At 37.4% G+C, this 24,765-nt stretch overlaps 1 protein-coding gene across 3 annotated transcripts in view; it reads left to right on the plus strand.

Annotated features, from left to right (window-relative positions):
- LOC131591934 (semaphorin-3C) overlaps positions 1-24,765 on the plus strand; it is a 115,790-nt gene that overhangs the window by 53,183 nt on the left and 37,842 nt on the right. For all 3 annotated transcript variants that reach the window (XM_058863065.1, XM_058863067.1, XM_058863066.1), the window contains exons 3-7: positions 11,532-11,692; positions 14,113-14,175; positions 15,522-15,641; positions 19,360-19,450; positions 23,205-23,324. In XM_058863065.1, coding sequence (XP_058719048.1) covers positions 11,532-11,692; positions 14,113-14,175; positions 15,522-15,641; positions 19,360-19,450; positions 23,205-23,324 — 555 coding nt within the window. The remainder of the gene's footprint in view (positions 1-11,531; positions 11,693-14,112; positions 14,176-15,521; positions 15,642-19,359; positions 19,451-23,204; positions 23,325-24,765) is intronic.

Here is a 24,765-nt window from a genome sequence, read left to right on the forward strand (position 1 = left end):
TGCTTCTAAAATATAAGTACAGGGCATACAGAAGAAACACAATCTGATTTTTGCCCCTAAATTAATGCAATTTTTGTTGTAAGGATCAAGGGCACAGAGTTATATACTGAAAGCACTTGCATCATCCTCTGCTACAGTTAGTAGTTTGCTGTGGAGATAAGTGGATGACTGTGGTTGACTTCTATCCTATTGACACTTCCTGTCCTGTACCTGCACTGTGCCAATTTTAATCTGTCAGCAATCTAAATACCCTTCAGGTTCGGTTTGCTGCTTGAATCTTTCCTTCCTTGAACTCCACTTTCTGTACTGAACCTGTAGGAGAAATAACAACATGATATTTTATTGAGTATGTTACTCATCTTGACTCTTCTGCCTTTTTATCTGGAAGCAGAAATTTGTCTTCTTTTTCTTCTTAGCTGTTGTTCAGGATATCCAAATACGCTAATTTCTTAGTTCTGTTAGAGCCTCCCATTATCTGAAAGAGATAGTGTTGTAATCATGAGATGTTTAATAACTGAAAGTTGAATATAAACAAGTAGGTTTTATCTACTTTTATTTTTTATCTGTGTAAATGCAAAAGAGGGAATTCTTATACTTTTTTTTTTCCCGCTTTTGGCCAAGTTCTAAATGGTCATCTTGATGAATAAATATGGCAAGTCTAGTTTAAACATGGAGTGAGTGACTGTAGAAGATTTATTTATTTTAATGGCTTTCCATTCAGATTAAATATAAACAGAAAAGCATAAAAGTTATCTCTTAAATCCAAACCAGAGTTTTGGCTGAGCTTATTAAGTCTGAAGTGTCTGGACTTGAAACAAACAAACAAACAAAAAATACCTCTTTTTGCATATGAAATACATTTGAAATAACTTCCTTCAGCTATTTAGTTTTCATTTCAAAGGCTTTTTTGTACATTACCATGTGCAATTCAAAAGAAAAATCTCGGGCAAATAAGTACCAAACTGTTACCTTCACCTTACATATACAAGTCAGAGATTATGTGACATGTCTAAAGTCAAAAGCAAAACACCAGCAGAATAGGATTTAGAGCTGAGAGGACTCTAATCCACCAGGCTCTGCTCAGCCCACTGAACATGACTTTTATTGTGCACCCAAATACCAGCTGGTGATCACTTGAAGATTGATGGTAGCATGCAGCTCTGGAATGTGTTCCTAAATTCACTCTTTGTGTCAGTGTTCATGGTGTGAAAAAGAGTGAAAAACGTTTGTGCTCTGTGTGTTTAAACAGCAAGTGTTCTTCCCACTGGGCACGGCTGCCCACAGGCTTGGGGCACTCGTGCTCCCCGGAGCCAGCAGTAGGGACAGCCACTCCTATAAATGTCACCTAGCAATGACAGAGCCAAATCCATACAGAAAAAAAAAATAAAAAAATAAGCTTTAATGAAATACTGCACACATGCTTAGAAATATTTTGTTTTTAAAGTTGACACTTGAAAAAAAAACACTCTAAGTCTTAATTAATTTAATATTTAAAGTACTCATAACAGTCCTCGATGTTCAGCAACAGGAGCAGAAAACACTGGTAATGATATTAATGATTTCCAGTTGTGTCCAACCACTGAAGTCCTCTGGGGGACATGGCAAACCCCATGTAAGCAGGTTGTGTCATAACAGTGATTTGAAAAAGAATAAATAAAAATTAATGTGTAATCTGATGACACCGCATGGCTATTCATCCAATAGGAGAGAATGCATTTAATATACCAGAAAAATCTATTTCAAGAAAAAATAAAGAATCAATTGCCCAGACATTTAAAGAGAGGCTTGACCTTTTCTCCCAAACCAAACTTCCCTTGGCTTCAGAAAGCATCCCAAACACCCACGTCCAGAAAGCAGCTTGCTTCCTGTCAGTGGAAAAGGCTGGGTGGCCTTGCAGCTGCAAAATAAAATTCAATCCAAGAGCTCAAATTAGGCTACAAGGGGTAGTACAGTGGGTACTCTACTAAAGCATACAGAACAACAAATAAATACAGGAAAAGGAATTAAGAATAATGTGGAAAAGTATTCTATTATTCTAAAAATTCTGTAAATTGAAATACCAATGAAAGATTTGGATAAATGCAGTTGTGACACGACTGTGGGATTGAGCGTGGCTGTTGCTTTTGGTGAAATTTGTTATCTCCAATATAATGACCCTTCTGGCATCGTGTTGAACTAGGGGTTCATGGAAGGTTCACTGAGCAGGGGATGCCATTTGTTGACCTCCAGCTGCTTTGTTTTCTCACACAGTTGAGTGAGAATAAGTGTTTCTTTTATCCCTCCCAGATGTAATGCAGAGCTTGCTAACTATCTTGACTTGGCATATAGAGATGATTATCTGATATATAGACAAGACTATGTAGACAGGTAAATGCATCCCACTGACATACTGATACTGAGGAAACAAGAAAACACACCAAAAATAAGAAGCAATGGTTTACCTATTTGTGTGTGATACCTGCCATGCCACATATTTGTTTGCTTGGTTTCGCTATGGACAACTTAACTGTTTTTATGAGTATCCCACAAAATTAAAATTTTTTTTGTGTATAAAAATACTACCCTTTATTTCAGCAGTCAACTGAAACAAATTTATTACTGTAATTCTTTTGAATGAGAAATACTGCCTTCCAAAGTTTCTTCTGCTCATAACTGGGTAAATTTTACATTATTTTAATGAAGAATGAATGAAAGCTAAGCACTGGGATTTAGCTTGATCTGTTTATGCCTGATGTCTGCCTGATAGCTAATCCTAATTTGATTAAATTGATAATAATAATAATGAAATTCTAACCAAGCCTGCATATACTAAATTGCCCTATTTTTTAAAGAGTAGTGGTGAGAAGTGACTGGTGAAGATATGAACAATATGTTTTAAGGAGATTTGTGGATAAAGTAGCATGGCTAAAATTGCAGTACAGTTGGTAACATCAATAAAGGCAAGGATTACTGCAGCAAGGGCAATAATGCCAATTGTAGACATACAGAGATTAGCTGAATCTCTGGGGAGGTTGCTCTTTGAGGGAGAGAAAGGAATATAATGGAAAGGGTTCCTCTGCCTTGCCACAGTGAAGTGGGTTTTTACTTTATTACAGAAACCATAATGAAAAGTTTCAGAGGATAAGCTGCGTTTTCTGAAAAAGTTTTTATTAACTCTGGAAACAAATAATTTGGCAGCATAGTGAAAATATGCTCAGAGAGAAAAGCACTGCATGTGAGCTAAGAGCTTTTTCAGTCTGAAAAGGAGTTAGGAGACTACTATCAAGCTTTCATTATTTAGGTGTTGATTATTCTTAAACATTTGATAGATCTTTACTACAGTTCAATGTCACCGTTGTTGGTACATCAGCAAAGATGTATTACCATTTCAAAACTGAACACTGCTACTGCCCAGTAGCTGTCAGTTTTGCAAAATCCAAATTATGTCTTCACTGTCTACAGACTACCTCGATACATCTGCAAAGTGCTCACTTAGATTGAACAGAAAGATAAATTTGCAAAGACAATTCTAGCAGTAAAACAACCTACCTCTCACCCAACCTTCCTTACACTCTCTCCCTTCCCAATATTCAGAGATGTCTCAGCTGACATCATCTGACCCATCTGTTTGTGGGGAGTAAATAGTCAGGTACTTAAGCCTAAGCCTTAAAAGGTTTGCTTTTATCACAAAAGCAATAGTCTGAATGAGATGCAGAACTAAAGAGAAGTCCACTCAGACCTTGTTGTCCTTGTGGCTAACCCATTAGTGGCAAATGGGATGAAGATATATGATTTGGAAGAACAGTTCCCAGATCTCATGTTGTTGCCCAGTTCTGACTTGAAGACTACCACAAGCTTCAGTCTTAATTAATTTTTTTGGGCAGACAATTACAAGAATTCACTTTCTTCCATTCCTCATATCTCTCTGTAAATTTGTATCAGAGTTTCAGTGTCTGCATACATTCAGGGGTTTAGCTGTCCAGTTAGTCTGATCCCTACTTGGAACATTTCTCTGCATGCCTGAGCATCACAGGAAGAAGTGCAGCCATTCTTCCAGTTGTGTGATTGGTGGTCCACTAGAAAAAAAAAAAGGAAGAGCAAAAACACAAGAGGTTACAGTGACGAGATATACTTCTCCCAGAAGAAGTAAAACTATGTGGAATCTGTCTGACTTCTCCAGGGGTGTGGCTTTTTTTTTTCTTACTCTGTCTCAAAAATAATGTCATACTTGGCAGCCAAAATCTTCTCACTCCTGCATCTGGAAAACAGAAACATCCCGAGTGCCAATGGCAAAGCCACTGTGTGCACCCAGGCTGAGCTCCCTTTGGGCAGTGTGGCAAGGGCCCTCTCTCTCCGTGGGTTTTGGAAAGCAGCCAAAGGGGTAAACTCTGTGTAACTGTGCAGACTTTGAGGTATGCAGCTCTTGGAGAGCAGCTTTCATGCTGCAGAGCTGTTGTACACAGGCTTGTTGCACACACAGCTTGGAGGAGACTGGCTCTGATTTGCGTAACTCAGCTGCAGTAATCTTAAACCCATTTGGCCTGTCTTTATGGCTCTCCAAGCTTGCCAAAGTTGTCCCTTTCGTTTTGGGACCCAAAATGAAAGCAAGGCCTGGACAGGATAATATTGAGAAGAAAAGAACAAGATAATATTTGAAAAAATAGGATATCTTCTAGAAAGTTCTGTAGAATGGCAGTATTTGTAGCATGTTCTGAAATAAAACATTCAAATTGCATTTATATAAAATCATAACTTCACACTAAAATTGGAACTTCACTCTAAAAAGCAACAAGCATACTTTTCAATGTTTTTATTGAAATGCCTATACAGACTTCAGAGGAGTTATTCAAGATTTACAGTGAGGTAAATGGAGGAATAACCTGAAAATTACGCCCAGAAGTGTCTACAGCCTAGTGAGACTAGATGGCTGGAGGGTGTGGGTGGTCTTGCATAATGCTCAATGAAGGAATCTCAATACTGGAATATTTGGCAAGACTTAGGATAGCTGTGTAACTGTAGTTTGGAAAACATTGACACATTTTTTTCTCTTTGTTTTGGAGTAGATTTTCTGTTGTGGAATGTAGTATGATTTCACATGACAATATCCTTGAAAATGAAAAAGGAATGATATCTCTTCTTCATAATTTAAAGCTTCAATAAAGAGGCACAGAGCATCGTGGGGTGTCTTGGGTTCATAAGTGTGCCACAAAGCCATGTTAATACATTTTGCCACACATGAGTAAGTGGCTTTCTCTTCTTGTGTGTTTGCTTTTGCTTAGAAAGCACATTCCTTCTGCACAAAACTGGCAGCTGCCCACACCTCAGAGGATATGCCCCTCCTTTTTTCTTCAAAATATATAAATATAAATAATAAAGTATAAGATGAATAAAAGATGAAAATTCTGTTACAGATTTCAGTAATTTTAATAAAACAGCACTCTGTTATGAAGTATTTCCCTTTTGGTACAACTTTTTAAAAGGCACAATGTTAAAAGCCAGTTAATACTCAATTATGATTTTTTTTAAAGTCTGTGAGTAACCAGGATTTCAAGAGTTTTGAGTATTTTGCAAATTGTAAAAAAAAAACCCATCTACTGACATATGTGAACGCTCTGCTTAAGGTCAACTGTTAACTGGTATGTCTTTTCCTATCAACACATGGTCCCCTTCACAAAGAGCTATTGAGTGTTTTACTGCTCCTAATGTATATGTTAAACTGCTGAAGGTGACAAATTGTTCTTCAGATATGCTAGAGCCACCTCTGGGCCTGATTCTCCAAAGACCTCACCTTGGTGCTCTGATTTCCCTTTATAAAAGACTGCACTATCTCAGTCCAGTAATGTTTAAATTCCACTCTCAACTCACTTAGCAAATACACCCACAAGTATTCAAGGTGTATATTTGAACCAGATCATACTTAGATATCATTGACATTTCCTTGTTATTTACTCTCATTCCAAATGCAGCAATTAAGTTTCCTTCTAGCAGATTATACATTTTAGCTCTGGGCAAAGAGAGGGTTCTGTTTCAGCCTGTACTGTCTGAACTCCCTTCTCTCTTGTTCAAATGATCTTGTTAATTAGTTAGCCTGTGATTTTATGAGCATTTGTAAATCTATTTTCTTCCCTTTCACTTTTTTTTTTTTAATAAAAATGAATTAAACCCCTTTCAGATGGATTCAGAAGCAAGCAAGTGTGCACATCTGTGATTTCTAGTTCTTATGAAGCTATTACTCCTGTATAAAAAGCCAGATTTCATTGTCACAGCATTAAAGAAAAGAGGAAAAGTCTCATGCATGAAGAAGAGATAAAGAGATAAAGAAAAGGTCAAAGGTCCACCTGAGCTTTTTTGGGCCCTGTGTAGTTTAGGCACACAAGGGAATGACCAGTAGCACATCTGGCCACTTTTGGCTCTTTGGTGAGGTGACTGTGTCCCCCTTCACAATGGGATTCACTTGAGCGTGGCTGAGGGATGGTTTGAACACTGCATGAGCAGTGGCAAAATGCTTCAGCAGCTCCCTTATCTCAGCCCTTTAACCAGCAGGAATCAATATATATATCTTCAAAGAAAAGGAATATTGACAGGGCAAAGGTGATTCATTCTGAAGTTTTGAAGAGAAATATTCTGGCTTTACTTGTTCTCTTTCCATACATAAAATTGAAAAAGTAGTCACTGGTGTTCTCAGACTTGCAATATTATAGCAGACTATTTCCACATGCACTTTGTAAACTATAAAAATGGTGCATTTATTTCTTCTATAGCTTTAAAAAATTAAAAATAAAGCCAAAAATAATTAAAAATTTTAGGTTCTTATGAAATCTGATACCATTTAGCTAAATATTTTCCAATCATTTCTGCTAAAATGTTACAAAACAGATTTGTAAATACAAAGTAGAAGGGAGAATATTTAAACTAAAATAAAACAGAACTTTTCTTCTGGCTGAACTTCTTTGGTTTTGGGATTTTTTAAATTATTTTTGGTAACTTTGCAAAAACCTCAGATTTCACTTACATTCTTAAAATACATAACCATTCCATTCAATACTAGCAACATTTTGCATAGTGTCTAGATGTACAAATTACTTTTTCACCTGTTTAAACATGACCTGTTGGCAAAAGGGGACTATTTCCATTTGATGTTATAATAAAAAATATTTTTCTACTTAAGTATTTATTTCTAGGGAAAAAAAAAAAGAAAAAGAGAAAGAAAATTTCTTTCTTTCTAGTTCCTAGAAGGTGAGATTTTACATTGCAGTCTCACATTTGGCATGGGCTGGCATATTTGTTGGCACAAACTCAAAACTTAATGAGGCTTAAGAGAGTCTTACAGCCTCCGTAACCAGAGGCTAACATCGAGCTTGCTACTAGATACACACAAGGCATGTGAGTTGTGCACCCCACACCCCATGAGAATGTAAAATAAAATGTTGTATTGCTGACTTCCACGTCAGTAAGGCTACATAAAATCCATGCCAATTTGGGCAGCAGAGGTCCTGTGGGGAGATGGAGCCTGTCTTCCTGGAAAGCTGTGTTTGTTCACTGTGGTGCTGCGTGTGAATGAATTGTTGTGTTTTACTCCTGCTTGATTCTGAGGCACCAAATCTCTGCTTTTGCTCTGAACTTGCCCATAAACAGCCTTTTGAGACTGAATCCTTATGCCAGCAGGATATAAGGAGGAAAGCATATTATTTCTTGCACTCTTCCACAGGGGATCCTAAATTAAAAGTTTGTCAGACCATCCTAGGCTTGCTCAAAGAAGCCCTGCTAGGCTGGAAACCCAGGGATGGCAGAGTGCATGCAGTCTCCCATTTCATCCACAGTTTGTCACTGGATGAATTCAGTCATTTGAACTTGGGCTAGGGATGCTTGCACACCATGGCTGTAGTTTACCAAACCCTGCAACTAAAGATAATTCTTGATTATGTTGAAGTCATTCTTGATTATGTTGAACATTCATTAATAAGTGGTTATGTGAGTCTGCAAAAAGGAAGTTGTATTTTGGGAGGATCCTGCTAAAAATTGCATAAATTTCAGTAGCAAATGCATCAAACATCCTTATAAGATGTTAACCAAGGAAGTTACTTAGGGTTTTACCTCTATATATCAGAGATACTTATATTCCTTAGTCTGGGAGTCAGGCTGTTTTTAACATAGTGCTACCATTGAATTTGAAATAAGGAGTGATGAAAGTTTGAGGTTGAGTGATTAAATAAGACATTCAGAGGACTACCTGATGGATCTAGCTCTTGTATCCTTAGGCAGGCTGGACAATTTGGTTATTATAGGCTGTGTGAGATAACCACACCTGTCTCTAATAGCTGAAATGGTTTTGTTCTGGCCAATGTATTTAGGTTTGTTACAAAGGCTTTTGTGATGTCAGTAATAGACATGGCACAAATATTTTGTTATTTCTTTTGTGAGAACACTTTTTAAAAATAATGCTTTTTTTTGTGGTGGATTAGAAGGATAATTAAAGAGTAAGACTTAAATTGTCTAATTGTCAGTAATCTGTGCACTGTGTACAGAGAAAACTCCCAGTCATTGGGATCTCCAAAATGTGCAGTTCAATAATAAGCATAATTCTGGAAAGAGAACTCACTGAGGTTTTGGTTTTTTTGTTAGAGCAACCTGTCCTCTAAGATCAGATATCTTACAGCAGCGATCAAGTTGGTATTGGTTTTATCCATGAAGAAAGGCAAATTTCACCAAGTGATGAAGAAAACTACCAGCAAAGATTATTTTTGTATCATTAAGGATGAAAGTTACATATATATTGTTTTATTGACAATTTTTTTTTAGTATTCAGAGAGATGTCTGTAGCATCATTCTCTATCTAGGTTTTACTGCTTTCAATGTTTGGTTGAATTCTCAAAGCATGGAATAGAATTGCTCAGAATGTCAGTAAATATCTTCTTCATTTTTTGACAAAAACTTTTGTTTGAGAGAGATGAAAGGGAATGTGAAAGATCATACAGCATCTTTGCAGCCACTGCTTTCTCCAAGCAACAACAACCAGATAGTAAATCTTTAAAAATTCAAATTTTCTTGGGTGATTGTGTGGTAAATTTTGTTGAATGAAAATAGAATTTGATTAGGTATAAATTCCTTCCCTACTTGCTTGAGTAGCCCAGAGAGTGTAATAAGCTGTAAGCTTCAGCATTAAAAGAAATAAAACAAATAAATCAGTGTGAGAATATTTGTTTCACAGCTTTCCTTTCTTTTATGAATGGTGTTGAGTTTCCATAGCTTTGTAACCTGACATAAGGTGTTCATCAGCAGCTCGATGGAGGCAGATTACCTTCAGGAGCCTAGGAAAGAATAATACCATTTCAAAGAGGTTAAAATTCCAAGAAAATAATAGATTTTGATAAGTGAAAATTGTGGAAATCTGTTGTTTCTGTCTGTTTAAAAGCAATCATCATGAGTATGTTTTACATCAGCCATGGTGGTTTCATTGTCAGGCAGTGTCAGTCAGTGAGGCAGGAAGGTGGAACATTACATTGTGCATTCACTGTGCTCACATTTACCCCGTGCTGTGTGGGAAACCCTCCCAGTTTATCTCTGCTTTCCTGGTATATCAAGCGTACAGGTGGGAGAAGGTTCAGTTTCACCTCACAGCTGCCAAATGTTATGGTAAAGTTAATAATGCCCAGGAAAAGGGATGAGCACGAGTGTCTGAGAGTGGCTGTGAGCATTTGAGGGCAGCCAAAGGTCCTGGGTGTTAATGGCACTGTGCTGGTGAGTCTCCAGCTGCCTGGGGCAATCCTAGCTAAGAGCTTACAGGGAGAATTTTGTTAAAGTGAAGTAGAACAGTTGATTTTTGAACCACTAAATAAAAACTTCTGAAAGTACTGTGAAGAATTTTCATATATATTTAACAAGTTCTTTTTCAGTTTTTAGGCACAGATTATAAATCTTGATTGTATGTTTATCTGTTGTCAAGGGACAAAAGAAATACTATTTGGGTTTTTTTAATATTATCGTAAATAAATGGCTCCTGAAAGCTGTCACACATCTAAATTAATCAAAATACAATTATCTTTCAGTAACTGGAAAAATTTTTCATCTTCCTATGAAACTATTTAATAATGATAAAAAATTAATTTGAGTTATGTATCATATTTACCAATGCAAACTATATTCTGATAAGTGTTCTTGCAGTCGTTAGTTCTCTACTAGACAGGCATAAATCCTAGGACTCCAGCTTTTGCCTGCTATTAAAAATGGCTCTCCATCTTAAGTAATTTTCAAAAAAAAAAAAAAAAAAATTTCTTTCAGCTAAGTATGTCTTTTGCAGAAGGTTCAGACTTGAGGCACACTTTTATTGGCACAGTTTTTTGGTTTGTTTTTTTTTTTCAGGAGCACATATACAAAATATTTATTTTTTGAGAGTTTTATTTTATAAAATATCAGTAGCTTTAGATGACTACTTTTGTATAAGACATTTACTGCTTCTCATAGAGAAAGAATGAGCAAAAAAATTTACTTTTAAAAAATCTTTAGCAAAAGTGACAACCCGTATTGTCCCAGACAACGTTTGCAACTGAGAACTGTGGGCTCAGATCTTACATTTATGAATAAACATGATAGCAGCACTTCATTTTCATAAGTACTGTGTATTTACCACCCTTTTAGAGTCACAGGGAACACGATTCGATCTTAATATTCATGAAGAAAGAAAGCATAATGATATGTTAAGTATTTTAACAAAGACAAATTGTTTATTAAGGTTTTATTTTTCCACTCTCAGCTCTTGAGAAATCTCCCTTCTGTTATTACAGAAAAGTAAAACAATCTGACTGGGGGCCAAAATATATTGGCCAAGCAAAGATGGGAAGGCTGAGCTTTCTTGAGGGCAGCAAGTAATACTTAGATTGCAGTTCCTGCTATTCCTGTAACAGGCCTGATCCTGCACTGCTGAGATCAAAGCATGTTTTCACTGTGTTGAAGAAAGTTTTAAGTAGAAAAATAGAGTTCCTTCTACAGTTCTGTTAGTTTGGTCCAAACCTGTAAACAAACAACTGAATGAACAGGCACATTGAGGCTTGACTGAATAATTTTGTTTTTCTTTTAAGTAAGCCATGCATGGTGATGAAGAACAAAGTAAAATTTGACCTTGAAAATGATAAAAACCTATTCTTAGTGAAGCCCCCTATTAGGGAAAGGAAGTAAAATGTTCATTGATCTTGTGGATTTTCTGTAGTCATAATATTGAACACATTGATTAATTTAATAAATTATCTTCCTTAAAAGCCAAACCTGTAAATAATAATATCCATTAAAATAAGAGTTAATTAGATGAATGAATAACAGCACTGCCTGATTTTTATGAGCTATGTCTACTTAATGCACAAGATAATTGTATTCAAACTGGAAAAAGAAAATTTGTTTTATGTCAGCCATTGTATTATTGTCTAGTGTCCAATGAGGCACTTTCTTCCCTCCCTTACCCCACTTGTGTCTAAAGATGTCTTTACTTAGAAAGAAATGCAGTTGAGAAGCAAGAAACGTGAGTGAACTGCTTTACTATGCTACTGTCTTTACTATTTCAGAGCTGCAAGAAACTAAGACCTCTGAGTATCACAGGATATCCCACAGCCCCCTGGATTACAGGATATTATTGATGGATGAAGATCAGGATCGGATCTACGTGGGGAGTAAAGATCATATTCTGTCCCTGAATATTAACAATATAAGCCAAGACCCCCTCAGTGTAAGTTCAAGTTTTATTTTGAGAATCTGAGGTTGCTTTACTCCATGCCCTTCCTTTTAAGACAAAAAAATGGTGTTTGATTATTTTGCATTGAAGTCCATGCCCTCATCTTATTGAATTTTCAGTCCTGGCTTGATGTGTAATGCAGATGAAGCTATACGCTGTTCCTCAAACACTGTTTAAAACTGACCTGTTTACCAATTGTGAAGAAATACTCTGCTTGGCCTGACCTCACAAGGAGAACCTGTGTGGTTTGACACTTTTCACCTCTTTCCAAGATCAGGTATTTCAGAGATGCACTTCTGGAAGAATCCTCAAGGAAGAATAAGATCCACACTACCATTCTCACACCGTATGGAAAAAAAAAGCAAGGACAGGGTTTCCTTAACCTTATACTACTTTTTTTTTTTTTGTTTTCTGCTATCAACCCTAATCACTGAACTATTTTCCAATCTCTTGTTATGTCTGTGTTATCCTTTGCCCTTCAGTTGGGTAGCTGAGACACCTTATTTGGGTTTTTTGGGTACTGTGACCTACAGCTATTCCTTGACACCACCTCTTTTCTGTCTTCTCTCACCTTCTGAGATGGTGTTCTCCCAGGACTTTGTATTCCCTCACCAAACAGTAGTAGGCAATCTCTGTGTGAAAATAATAACATTATCAAATGCTTACAGATTCCTCTCTTGTCTCCAAAGCCAGCTGAAATTCAGCCTCTCTGCTTTTGAAATAGGTGACCTGCAGAAGTACTTGTGTGCCCAGAAGCTTGGCTGTTGAGCTATTACTGCCTGTCTACAGACTTTGTCTTGCCTGTCTTTAGACTGTCACAGCTACTGCCCTGCCTGAAACTGCACCAAAAAGGCCTTGTTCCTCCAAATCCATCCAGTCCTTTAATCTCTGGGCTTTATTACTGTACCTTGTTCCTCCAAATCCATCCAGTCCTTTAATCTCTGGGCTTTATTACTGTACCTCAGAGGGGCAGCGATACCCAGCTGGCAATAGGGAAGATAAATGCTTTCCTTAAGAGACAAGGCTTTTAGTGTGTCAGGGGAGAGAGGGGGCGCTGCCAGAGAGTGATTGAGCACAGTCAAGTTCGGCTTTGCTCTGAATCACTCTCTGGACTTTCCTGTCCACCTGAATTTATTGTTCAGGGAGCCAGGGATTCTAACTTACCCATTTAAATTAAATGCCTCTCGTTCAATGGTGTGAATGCATCCTTCCCCCCTCCTAATGGTACCCAAATCTCCCTCTGAAATGGGGCTGCCTCCTAGGATCTGAAATACCTTCTGTGACCTTTTGGCTAATTTCCATCTCACAGTGATCCAGCCACCCTGGTCTGGCAGGAGCTGTGCCCCAGCACGGCACGCTCCCTCCTGTCCTTGGCAGGTTGGGTTTGATCCTGTGCTGGGTTTGGTTAGGTAGGAGGGCCTCTGTTACATGGAATATTTTCTGCAGTGTAAAGCTGTGAGGCACTTCAACAGCTCATGTAGGCCTGGAGAAACAAGAATTAAAAAATAAAAAAAATCAAGAGAAAGGAAAAACACACAAAGCCTTCTGGCGGTGAATGTGATCACCCAGTATTAAGTTCAAAATGAATCACTGCAAATCTGCACAGTCTTCCATTTGTTTATTTATTTTAACAATAGATTCACTATGCAGATTCTATATATCTACAGAAATCCTATATACATATACATTCAAATCCACAATTCTACATCTATATATGCATGTGTACATATATACACAGATCCTTTAATGATACTGTTTATGTTATCTTGGGGCTAAATGTTATCAGGCTCTGTCATTTACTAGGTTTCTAGGGAACATTTGTAATGGATGTCTTTCCTATTTCAAAATCAAAATAAATAATGGAAGAAGCTCAAAATACTTACAGTTTGAGATAAACTGATAAATGTTCAGACACTGTGGTATTTCTTGAAAAACTCTCTGAAAGAAATTAATGTGAAATCTTGAGATTTCAAGTAGGTTTTATCATTATCTAGCCAAACCTTTAATAATAGAATTGAAAATTTTTTACAAGAGCTCTTCTTTCAATATTTAAGTCTTCTGGTTTCTAGTGTGAATAATTTCTACAAGTTCAATACAAGTAAAAAAGTAAAGATGGATAGTAATTTAGGCAATAGTGTTGGAAAATCTCTCTTCTTTAGAAGAAAAAAATCTGAATTAATTAACTTGCCTTAAAAATATGTAATAAACTTAATATATATCAGTCAAAAACTTGAACCTTGATTTTGTTTAGTGCATGCTAAGGCAGTTTTATTTACCAACAAAAATCCATTTTTTCCTTATAATCAAAATGTAAATTTTATCTAAATATTTATCTATGAGTGTGAGGCAGTAAAACTATTTTTTTTAAATTATGTAATCAATATACTACTTGAACAATACTTCTTTCCTTACAGATTTTCTGGCCAGCATCGGCAAACAAGGTTGAAGAGTGCAAAATGGCTGGAAAGGATCCTACAGTAAGTTATAATCCACATGCACACTTACACACATATTAGGTATTTGGCAATAAAGTAAGAGCACCTTGAGTGCAGCCAAAGCAAAATGAAATAAGTCTTTGTTTTTCTTTTAAAATGCTTTGAAAGCCAACCTATAAAGTGAAATTTCGGAAAATCAGGCAAAGTAAACAGAATGAATCTTCAGACTGCCAGGTGGGAGAAGATACGCAGTGTCCATTTCCTCGCCTTGTTTGGTTGTTACTAATCAAGCAGGGAAATGGTGCTTTTCCAGATGTGTCCTGGGGTGATGCTGAACAGCCTGCTGAGCTGCTCTTCCGAGTGGGGAAGTTCTGTGGCTGGCTGCTCCCCCAGGAGCTCACTGTGAATGAAGATGGGTGGTGCCCACTGACTGCAGTCTGAAGACCCCAGTTGTGCACCAGTTTTCAGATGATGTTGTATGGTGCTGGCTCCTGCTGAACCAAAAATGTGAATGCCTTTAAAAGTAAATAAACCACTGCAGTCTGCCAAACAAGGATTAACTCCACTGATTTTCATGAAGATGACTGAAGGCACAGTTTCCAACGCTGTGCTCATAAAACATATGCAGTTCTCACTGTCTTGAGTGAGGTTCGGATTATTGAATATGAAAGCAGTGCTGGGATATGGGTAAGAAAAAATATTCATGAAAAAAATCTATTTTCAGCCTAAAGTGAATTAACACCTGATCATAGTAAGAAATGAAAGAGTTAGAGAACAAAGGGAAGGAAAAAACTGTAAATCCAATATTGTGAACTGTGTTTCCCTTAACATTCTGTTTTAATTTTCATGTTGATTTGAAGATATTACTGTATGTCTTCAATACAAAGCAACAATTGACTGCAAACCTCAGTTTAAAGTTTTTGAAATAAATTGTTTATATAAACAATAAAATCTGATATTTGGACTTGCTTTCTTTTTAATTATCTCCGTTTATGTTGAACAAATCTGGGGGAAGAGGAGACAGATTCAGAGATGTCCTTAAGGAAACTTTCTAAGGTTACATACACCTTGGTCTTCTAGAGGTCCTACTTCCTCTCATGCAAGAGAAATATGTGAATGAAAATTGGATTGCTGTGTGGAAGTGGGAAAGCTACATGGACTCCTCTATAACTCATCTGTGGTGCTCCATCAGAGAGAGCCCAGCTCCCCAAAGCAGGCAAAATGACATGAAAGGAAACACCTGTCCAAATCCAGAGACTAACAAATTCAGTAGTTGTTTTCACGATGCAATTAAAATGATATGTCATGCCTGTTCCCTGGAGTTCCCAACATCTCATACATTTGCCGCTGTGGGGTGACTGTTCTCTGTGTGTCCCTGTTTCCTGCAGCACGGCTGTGGGAATTTTGTGCGGGTGATCCAGTCGTACAACCGCACCCACCTGTACGTCTGCGGCAGCGGCGCCTTCAGCCCCGTCTGTGTCTACATCAACAGGGGACGCAGGTCTGAGGTACCTCCCTTTTCAATCTGTCCACTCATCTTGTGGTCCATCCTACTGGTCTGGTGTGAAAGCTCCAAGTTTTGAAAATGCAAGAATCAGTGGTCCTGGTGTGTTCCTTCACCGATGTTAAGGTGCCAAAGAGCAAAGGTCCATAGTTTTCTGACCTGATACCAGCTAGAATCAAAAATCATGCCTCAAATATGATGGTTGTCCAAAATTCCACAGTCATACCAAAATCTAGGATACATTTGATAATACTTTTTATTTGACATTGCTGGTGGATTCATTCCTACCATTTGGTAGAAAAATGCCCCAAAAAAACTTGAAAAAAAATAGCCAGTTAGATGAAAAGTAACATACAAAGTCCACTTTTTATAACTTCCATGTGTTACTGGTTCCCTGGAGGAGCCCTTAATTTGGCTAACTATTCAGGTTAAACTGGAATTCAGCCTAACACCAGCTAGACGCAATCCCAGTACAGGAACTTTATCTACTGTGTAAGTTTTGCCCTACTAGATGGTATCCAGACAAAGTTGGTAAGTTTCACTGTAAGATCTTATTTTTTCTAGATAGGTCTCCAGTTTTTCTATATTCAGTTTTACTGAGTGTATTTTCAGTACAAGTATCAGATGTTTCAGAAGTATGTGGTCCAAGTTTCCTGATTTGAAAGTGAAGTGTTTGTTTATGTGCAAATGTAATAGGTAATAAATTAATCAACTAGAAGGAAAAAGAAAGGCATTTAAGCAGGAGGCAGCACCTCAGTAGCTTTTGGGTCAGATTCATGTCTGCAGGCACAGGGGTGTGCAGTATATTTTGCAGAACAATGTGGAAGCAGATGTGTTGGGAAGGAAGATCAGAGAGTGCTACCTGGAGCTTTGCCACGTGAGGGCAGCTTTAAAAGCTGGGCTGGCTTCTCGGGAAGACACTGAGAAATTCATCACTGATTTCATTGGGAGTGGGATGGGAATTCTGGCTGAGACCCAAGATTGCTGCAGAGTTGCCAGGGAGGTGATTAGTCAGTGTTTCTCCAGGTCAGTTTGCATGGTATGAGCTCAGTGACTTTTGGTAGATCTCTACCTGGCTCCAGTGTCCTTAACAGAGCATGCACTCAGAATCACTGCACTTCAATCCTACTAAAATATCCAAAAGTAGAGACTGTAGGCCTGGATTTAAAAGCAGAAGCAAGCAGAATTAGTATGTAAATCTATCCTGGTTAAAAAATTCTTCATTGACTTATTTTGATGTATTTTGAAATGGGGGTCAATTTTTCCCGGCATTTTTCTATTTCTTGAAAAATCATTTAAAACATGAACAGTGATCTCATTTGCCTTTAATTAATGTAATACTCTATCATCTTAAGTACTGGTATTTCAGCTCAGAGAAGTTTGAATCTCATTATTTTAGACTGTTTGTAAATGAGATTGGGACAGAGGGAAGGGCAGGAAATTACATCTGCAGATGATGCAAGATGTTAAATTTCTTAAATGAAAAGTAAAGATACATGACTTGGAAAAGCAGAACTGGCTTCACTTAGGCTGTCTGTATAGCTGCATGCCTATGATCAATTGATTAAATAAACTGCTGTTTCAGACATCTGGAGTCTGAGACACTTGACTGTAGACACTTCATGCTCAAAGCCATTACTGTACAGGCCAACAATAGCATAACAGTTTAAACCCAAGCATTTCCTTCTGAACTCATTGCATATATCTGTGCATGACTAATTGATAGAGCAGAATGAGGAACCATGTAGTGCTGATGGGACTAGTGAAAATTCATTTTTTCCTCTGCTTTTATCATTTCACCTTCTATTTGGTACAATTTTCAATGCACAAAAGGCTGTTTTTGCACGTGCAAAATGAATATTTTACAAAGCACATCTGTTTTTCTCTAGAAGCTACAAATCCTGACAGAGTCATATCAAGCAATCGTAAGAACTGGGCCTGTTTTGCTCTTCTGTCTCCAGGACCCCACATGAGCTCACAAAAAAAAAAAAAAAAGGGTTACATTGATGAAGTAAAATTTTACCCTTTTCCCTGAAACAGAGGTTATGAAACAATTAATTTTCTTCCTTGGCACGCTTGGTACTTTGGTCTTTGGTAATTACTCCCTTAGTCACCCAAATATATTCTAATGTCAAAGTAAATGCAAACAGAAGGAAATGTAATCCCTATGTGGAATAATTATAGACTAAATAGCAGTTTAATATATATGAAAATCAAGTGTAATCCTGGAGCTTTCTTAATAGAAGACTAATGGGCATTTTGAATTGGTAAATAGTGGTTTAATATAGTAAATATGGATTAGAATCAAGCTGCATATAATCTAGAAGTAAGAAAACAACAAAGATACCACCCAAGATCACATTAGAAACTTCATACTTGTGTTTTACATTGTTTAGAGAGCTTATTACTGAAACAGTAGATAAAATCTCTGGGATTAAACTAGGCAAAACAGAAGGGGAAAAGAGGGGATAATGATATGAAAACTTCCTGATGCAGCTGTGCATTTGAGTTTGGTGTAATCTTCAATTTGCTGGTGCCAAATGCTTAGGGACTTGCGTGGCATCCCCACTCCCCTGTGATTTACATTAACTGGTACAGGGATTACAAGGAGTTTCTGTCCTTTCTCAAATAACTATTTCTTGGCATCTACCTGACAGAAGACTTGCTTTGGAATTTTTGTCAGCTACGTTTTTCTTTGGAAATGTTTCAGTTTGGTTATTTGTTGTTGGGTTTTTTTCCTTGCAATTGTGTCTTTTGGCTTTTTGTTGAAGTTTGGAATTTTGTTGTAGGAGCCTAAGAACAAGTTCTTTGGTATACAGTGTGTGTTGGGTCAGAGTATCTGCCATTGTTGACTGCAGTTTTTTAGGAATGATCTTGGGCCTGAGTCACTTCTTGCTGAGCACACTGTGCTAATATTTCTGGGAGCAAAGAAGTGAAGAGTTGCACCAAAAGGAGCAGGTTTTTTAAAGATATTCAGGTTGTTTGTATTTTAAGCTGTAGTAGTCCAAATTGCTTCTACTTTGCTAAATGTATTTCCTGTTCATAAAGTACAAAACATATAAACAAATCACTGTACCATCATTTCTTAAAAAAAACCCAAAAAAACACAACCAACAAACCCCAGGAGATTTCAGACCATGGTAAGAGGTATCAATAAATCATCTATCACTGTGGATTTGGAGCTCTACACGAAATCCAAGAGATGGTATTGAAGAAAATAAATGTTGGGAGATTTTTGGAGGTCTGATAGCTCAGTAAAGACCAAATTATTTATGCTATAATCTAATGACAGTTGTTTTAAGAGATCTTTATTTTATATGTATTATTGTTCTAATAGCTTTATTGTAATGTCCTAGACAGGTATAAGTACACCAATATATTCAGAAAATAAATGATAAAGAACTTCAAACCCACAGGAGCAATCTCCACAGATATTATTGCAGAGATCAGTCAACCTATCCTTAACAGACACAGAGGGGACTTTTTTTTGATTCAGTGTCTTGAATTTATAATAAGAGTCTTGGAAATAACCATGTGTCAGTGTTATCTAACAAAATGATGGAATTCTGAATAGAAGAGTTAAACTACCCATAGTACAGTAAAAGTGGCCAATAGAGCACTGCTAATAGAGCAGTGCTAATGCTGTGAACAGCCAGGCATAAAAATCAGCTTAGATCTAATGGTTTCTGACATGAGAAGTGACACACAAATCTACTTTGCAGGAACAAATCTTCAAGATCGACTCCAAGTGTGAATCAGGAAAGGGACGCTGTTCTTTCAACCCTAACGTGAATACTGTGTCTGTGATGATCAGTAAGTAAAGATACTCCAAGTTGCTGAGGTCTAAACCCATATGGTCATGTGTAGGGTGGGCTGATGGAATAACCCAAGGGAGCTGAACACAGAATTCAGCCTCCCAGGAGCAGTGCCTTTTGTCTGGCTGATGGGCTCAAGGGGTGGATCCATCTGTGTTTCAAGGCTTAAAGTGGGTGGACAAATGAAATGCAGGAATAAGTTATTTAAAGGGGGAGAGAGACACAGGAAACAAAAGGTTCTCCCTTTTCCAGATTACACATTTTGTTCCCAGGAATAGTTTCAGCTTTGCATTACCCTGTCTAGCATTTGTGTTTGAATGGTTTCTGACCTTGTTCATCCTAGACAGCACTTGTGTCTTACTTAATTATTTTTAAAATCTCAGAGTAGCCAGGGAAAGAAAGCCTGAAAACTTCAGATGCTTTAAATTTCATTTTTGTTCTCATTGCTGCTGTAGAGCCCACCAACTATAAAGCTCTTCATTCTTCAATTGGCTTTTTACCCAACCAATTTTGCAATTTTCTTCCATCTGAAAGGCCAGAAAGTGAAGCAATAAAGGATTTCTGCTGTGCTTGTTGCACACCTACGAGAAAACTCAAAGTGGGCATACACTTTGAGCAGCCTAAGTCATCTGTAAAAGATACTTTTATTTTTTTCAACCAGGAAGTGCTGGAAATACATAGTGTAAGCTGACCTTTCACATTTGCAGTATGTTCACACACTCCTAGTGCCAAAGCCTGATTTTTCAGCATGTGCCTGCTCCTTGCTGTATTTTTGGCTATGATGGTAACAACAGTTGCACAGATTTTTGAAACTTTCCTAGTAAATAAAACTTATTGCACACAGGTACTGCATATTTCACCCGAAGCTTACAGGGGAGCAATGTGCAGTGTTTCTGATGCTCACCTTCCTCTGAAGTCTCTTACATATTTTGCAATATATTTTCTTTAAAATCTTATGGATCTTAAGGGAAGTGTTATACAGTCTGTCCTACATGGCCTGTTCAAAATATAAATTGCCTTGTTTTGTTTTGTTTTATGGGTTTTGTTTTGTTGGTTTTTTTTTTTTTTTGATTTCTCATTGCAAATATATTTTCAACAAAGGACAAGTATATCTATTCAAAAATACATGGAGTGAACACCTTTAGAGAACAGGTAAATGCTACCTAGACATCTTTCTGAACCTTGGCTGCACTTACACCTTTATCTCAACAGTGATCTAGGGATAGAGTTTACAGATACTCACAGTGTAAAGAAAATATTTGTTTGAAGTCAGTGATAACTGAGTCCACTGCTACTCATTGCCATTGTGGTATTAGGTGAAGCAACTGTTTCCTTTCCTTGTTTCTTCTGGATTTTGTATAGCAACATTAAAGAGCATTGTTTCTGAGTTATTGTTTGCATAGTAAGCTCATTTCTTTCTACAGTAGATCTGTGGCAGCTTTGTTCATCTTAACAGACTTTTCGTTATCTTCCTTGATCTCTGTTGTGTGACTAAGGAGACTTTCCCTAATGTTTGACTTATCTTTCATGACATGGTTCATCTACAAAGTTTAAATTATTCCACAAAGGTAAAAAGAGTCTTGTAAAAAAGAGTTCACAGATTGGGTTTTATAGTTTCAGTTGTAAAGTCCAGTCACTTCAAAAACATTATGCTCTAATGAATTTAGCCTTAGTATCCATGCCAGAAATGTGAACATTTTCTAAGTTTCAGCTCATGTAGTAATGAGGGGACTGAGCCAATGTATTGGACTCACCTTTGAGCTTTCTGCAGGAGGAATTCCCTCCCATATTCAGACGATAGTACATACCACCAGACCAACTAACTCTCCCACAATAAAAGAACCCTTTTTAAATTTAGATGCAATTTCTTGACTATTTTGGACATCACAGGCCTAGAATACAGCAGGAAAGCTGACTCACCCTTCAGAAGAAAGTGGTGCTATAAAAATAAATTTGAACTTTGTACAGTTTGCCATTGTACACAAATGCATTTGCATCAAAGCAATGAAGAAGGTGCTTGAAGCATTGCTAGTGTGGAGGGTGCATGTCTCTCTCCCCACCAGGACTGAGATATTTATAAAAGCAGACATACCTCATCAATTCAGTAATTCCCCCCAGAAACAAAGTGAACTCATTGTGCTGTGCAGACCAAATACTGAGTGGAATTTAAGGATTTTACCAGAACAAAGTGGAACTGATGGATCTCCTCTGATACATGATTAGCAGACACTAGGAATGCTTAAGACATAAGTAATACCATTGATATGTAATAGGATTAAAATTACATAGTATAATACTGTTGCTGAGGTGTGTATGTATGTATTTATGCACAGGACTGTACACAACATTTAGTGAGAGCTATAAACCTGATCTCTTTCAGCCCATTTGTTTCATAATAAGAATAAAGTTCTGATGGATTGAGGCAAGGAGGCAGATGTACAAAATCACTTATAAATTTGTACAGATCTGACATCATTCTGTCAATACGTGCTCCAGAAATAAACACTTCAGCAACATGCAGCAAATGCATTGCTTAAATCCCCTGTGTACGAATCTTGTCATCACAGGGAGAGGTGAGAGCAGAAGAGTGGCTGCTGGATGCCCTGGCAGGGTTCACTTCAGGCTCCAGTTAGCAGCAGAAAAGCAAATTCTCCAGAGTTTTGATTCTCTCAGGAGCTTCTCAGTAGTCTTCCATGCTGATTATGAACACACACGCACAAAATGCACACACACAGAGCATGAAAATAGCCTCAAGTATTTCTGAGCCTGTGACTTTTGCCAGCTTGACCACACTCTCTGGGTAGTCCAGGAGTACAGACAAAAACATCAATCAAAGGACCCAGCTGTACTGGAACATATTCAGCCACTACTCCCACTCTGAGAGTGAGAGTTTATTTTAGCTACTGTTTTCTACTCTGGGGTTTCTTTGTCATTATTCAGTGGAAATTGCTTGGTTATTCACAGAGTAGAAAATGATAGTATATGTAATTATAATTGTAATTATATATACGTTTATGCACACACACAGACTCAAACAAACACAGATAGACATCCTGACTGATGGGCTGAGTTTCCAGCCCTGCACAGGGAGCAGAAGCTCACAGTTATGTTAATGTAGGAGTTGAATGTCTCATTCTGCTCAAGCATAATGACCCTGTGCTTAGAACCAAGTGCACAAAAGGGGACAATTATTGCTCTGTGTTACTCTGAGTAAAGTTCAACAATATGATTGTCTGGCCTCTGCAGTACTGAAGTCAGCTTGAGGCTGCCTGGGCAGCCGTAACTGCTGCTGGTAAAAATTGGCACTGATCCATTGACTGCAATAGATGTCGTGTCAGTTTACAGCAGCAATAAATTCAATCCAGTCATTTCATCTACTTTTGTAACAACAAAAAAACAATTCTTTGAAGTTCATACTTAACATACTGAATGTGATACCTTTTGGTAACAGTAGCCTTATTCTCCCTTAGTCCTTAGCAGTGCAAATGGAACATCTAAACTTTCTATCACGAATGGTTTCCCATATATTCAGCTCTGCTGTGACATTTAATGGTACAGTTCCATGAAGTCTCTAAGAAAAATCTGATTACTCTCATGCATTCTAGGTTAAGTCTTTGTAAATCAGAGAAATCCTCATTCCCATGACCCACTATTTATAGACTCCTGTGTAAATAAGGAGCTGATGAATTTAAAATAAACTTTTGTTTTCTCAAAAGCCATAACAATTCCCCCTCCATTTCAATTCTTTTCAGATGAAGAGCTTTTTTCAGGAATGTATATTGATTTCATGGGGACAGATGCGGCCATTTTTCGCAGTCTGACCAGGAGGAATGCAGTGAGGACTGACCAGCACAACTCCAAGTGGCTGAGTGGTGAGATGCCTTTAATTTACCAGAATATTAATGGGTTTCACAGAGATTCTGCTTTCCTTTGCTTAAAACAAAGACCTTATCTTTTAAAGAGCTTTTCTGAATTTAATTTATGAAGTTGAACTGTGAAGAATGTGTGTAAATACAAACTGTAGACAATGCACAGATGTAGAGGGATCCCTTCATGAACCAAGCTCCACCTGAGGGCCTTTTTGCATTAAGGCTGAACCAAGTTGTTTGAGGGCAAGTGCATGAAAACCTTTCCAGTGCCAATTGGTCAGACAGTCTGATTTCTAGAAAAATGCCTACACCTCTAATGAATCAGATATTGCCTTAAATTAGAGTTTGATTCTAAGCCACCAGCTTCAGTTAATTCAAGGCAATCCATCTCTGCACAGAAGTTTCACCACCACTTGCATTTGAAATGTGTGCAGAAGAGTGTCCCACTATCAGAGAAGTCAATGAGGGTCATTGCCACTTAATTCAGTGGTGAGGAATTGTTCATCTAAACAGAGTAGAAAAACTCACTTCTGAGTGGAATCACATAACTCTTTGCTTTACTGACATCACTGTGAAAATTTTCCCTGTCTTTTTTGGTAAGAAGACTCCTTCCAATGAAATCAATTTAAATTAAAATGGTGGTCAACCCTCTGAGCAGAGGTAGGTGTGAAAGGCTTTAGAGCAACTAACATAGCAGTTACAGTTTTAAAAAGCCTTCAGGTATGTTGAAGTAAAGTTACTGTGGTTTTGTCTTGATATTTTTTATGGTGACTTATTACTCCTGTCTGGCTGTAACTACAAAGAAATCACAAGATTTCAGTCACAAATTCATTTCACTATGAAAAGGAAACTATGCCTGCTCTCTAATTTTTTTTTTCTGTTTGTTGTACATTTTTATACTTATCTGCACACCCTAACATGTGCATCCTAAAATGAGAGAAAAAGAAAATTTTAAAATGCCTAATTTCTGGAAAATCTACCTGTTCAAAACAGGTACTTGAAAGTACAATTTATTTCCATGTTCTTTTAGAGCCAGTCATGACATTTATTATATTAATTGAGAATAGAATTACGTGAACAGAAAAATGCTGCAGTCTTAAAAGAGTTTTCTGTCAGACATTCAACCTTTGTGTCAGATTGTTTCAAACTTTGTACTGCACTTCAACAGGACAAGCAATCTTGCATGATCATTGAAAAGACAAATGCAGGGAAAGGGGCCACTTCTTCCTTCAGTCAAAGGAGGTGTTCTGAGAGCTCCTGCGCTGTCCATTATATGCTTGCTGTTAAGGTTATAAATCGTTTTTCTCTCTCCCTAATTCTCATTTGCAGTGTTTTGCACATGTATTTCAGAATGTTTACCAGCCTCTGATATGAGGTCAGATGCTGCTCAAGCATTTGCATACTCTGCTTTCCTTTTCTGGGTTACACAAATTGTTTTCCTCTC

This window comes from Poecile atricapillus, chromosome W (genome assembly GCF_030490865.1).
Source record: "Poecile atricapillus isolate bPoeAtr1 chromosome W, bPoeAtr1.hap1, whole genome shotgun sequence".
Taxonomy (NCBI): domain Eukaryota; kingdom Metazoa; phylum Chordata; class Aves; order Passeriformes; family Paridae; genus Poecile; species Poecile atricapillus.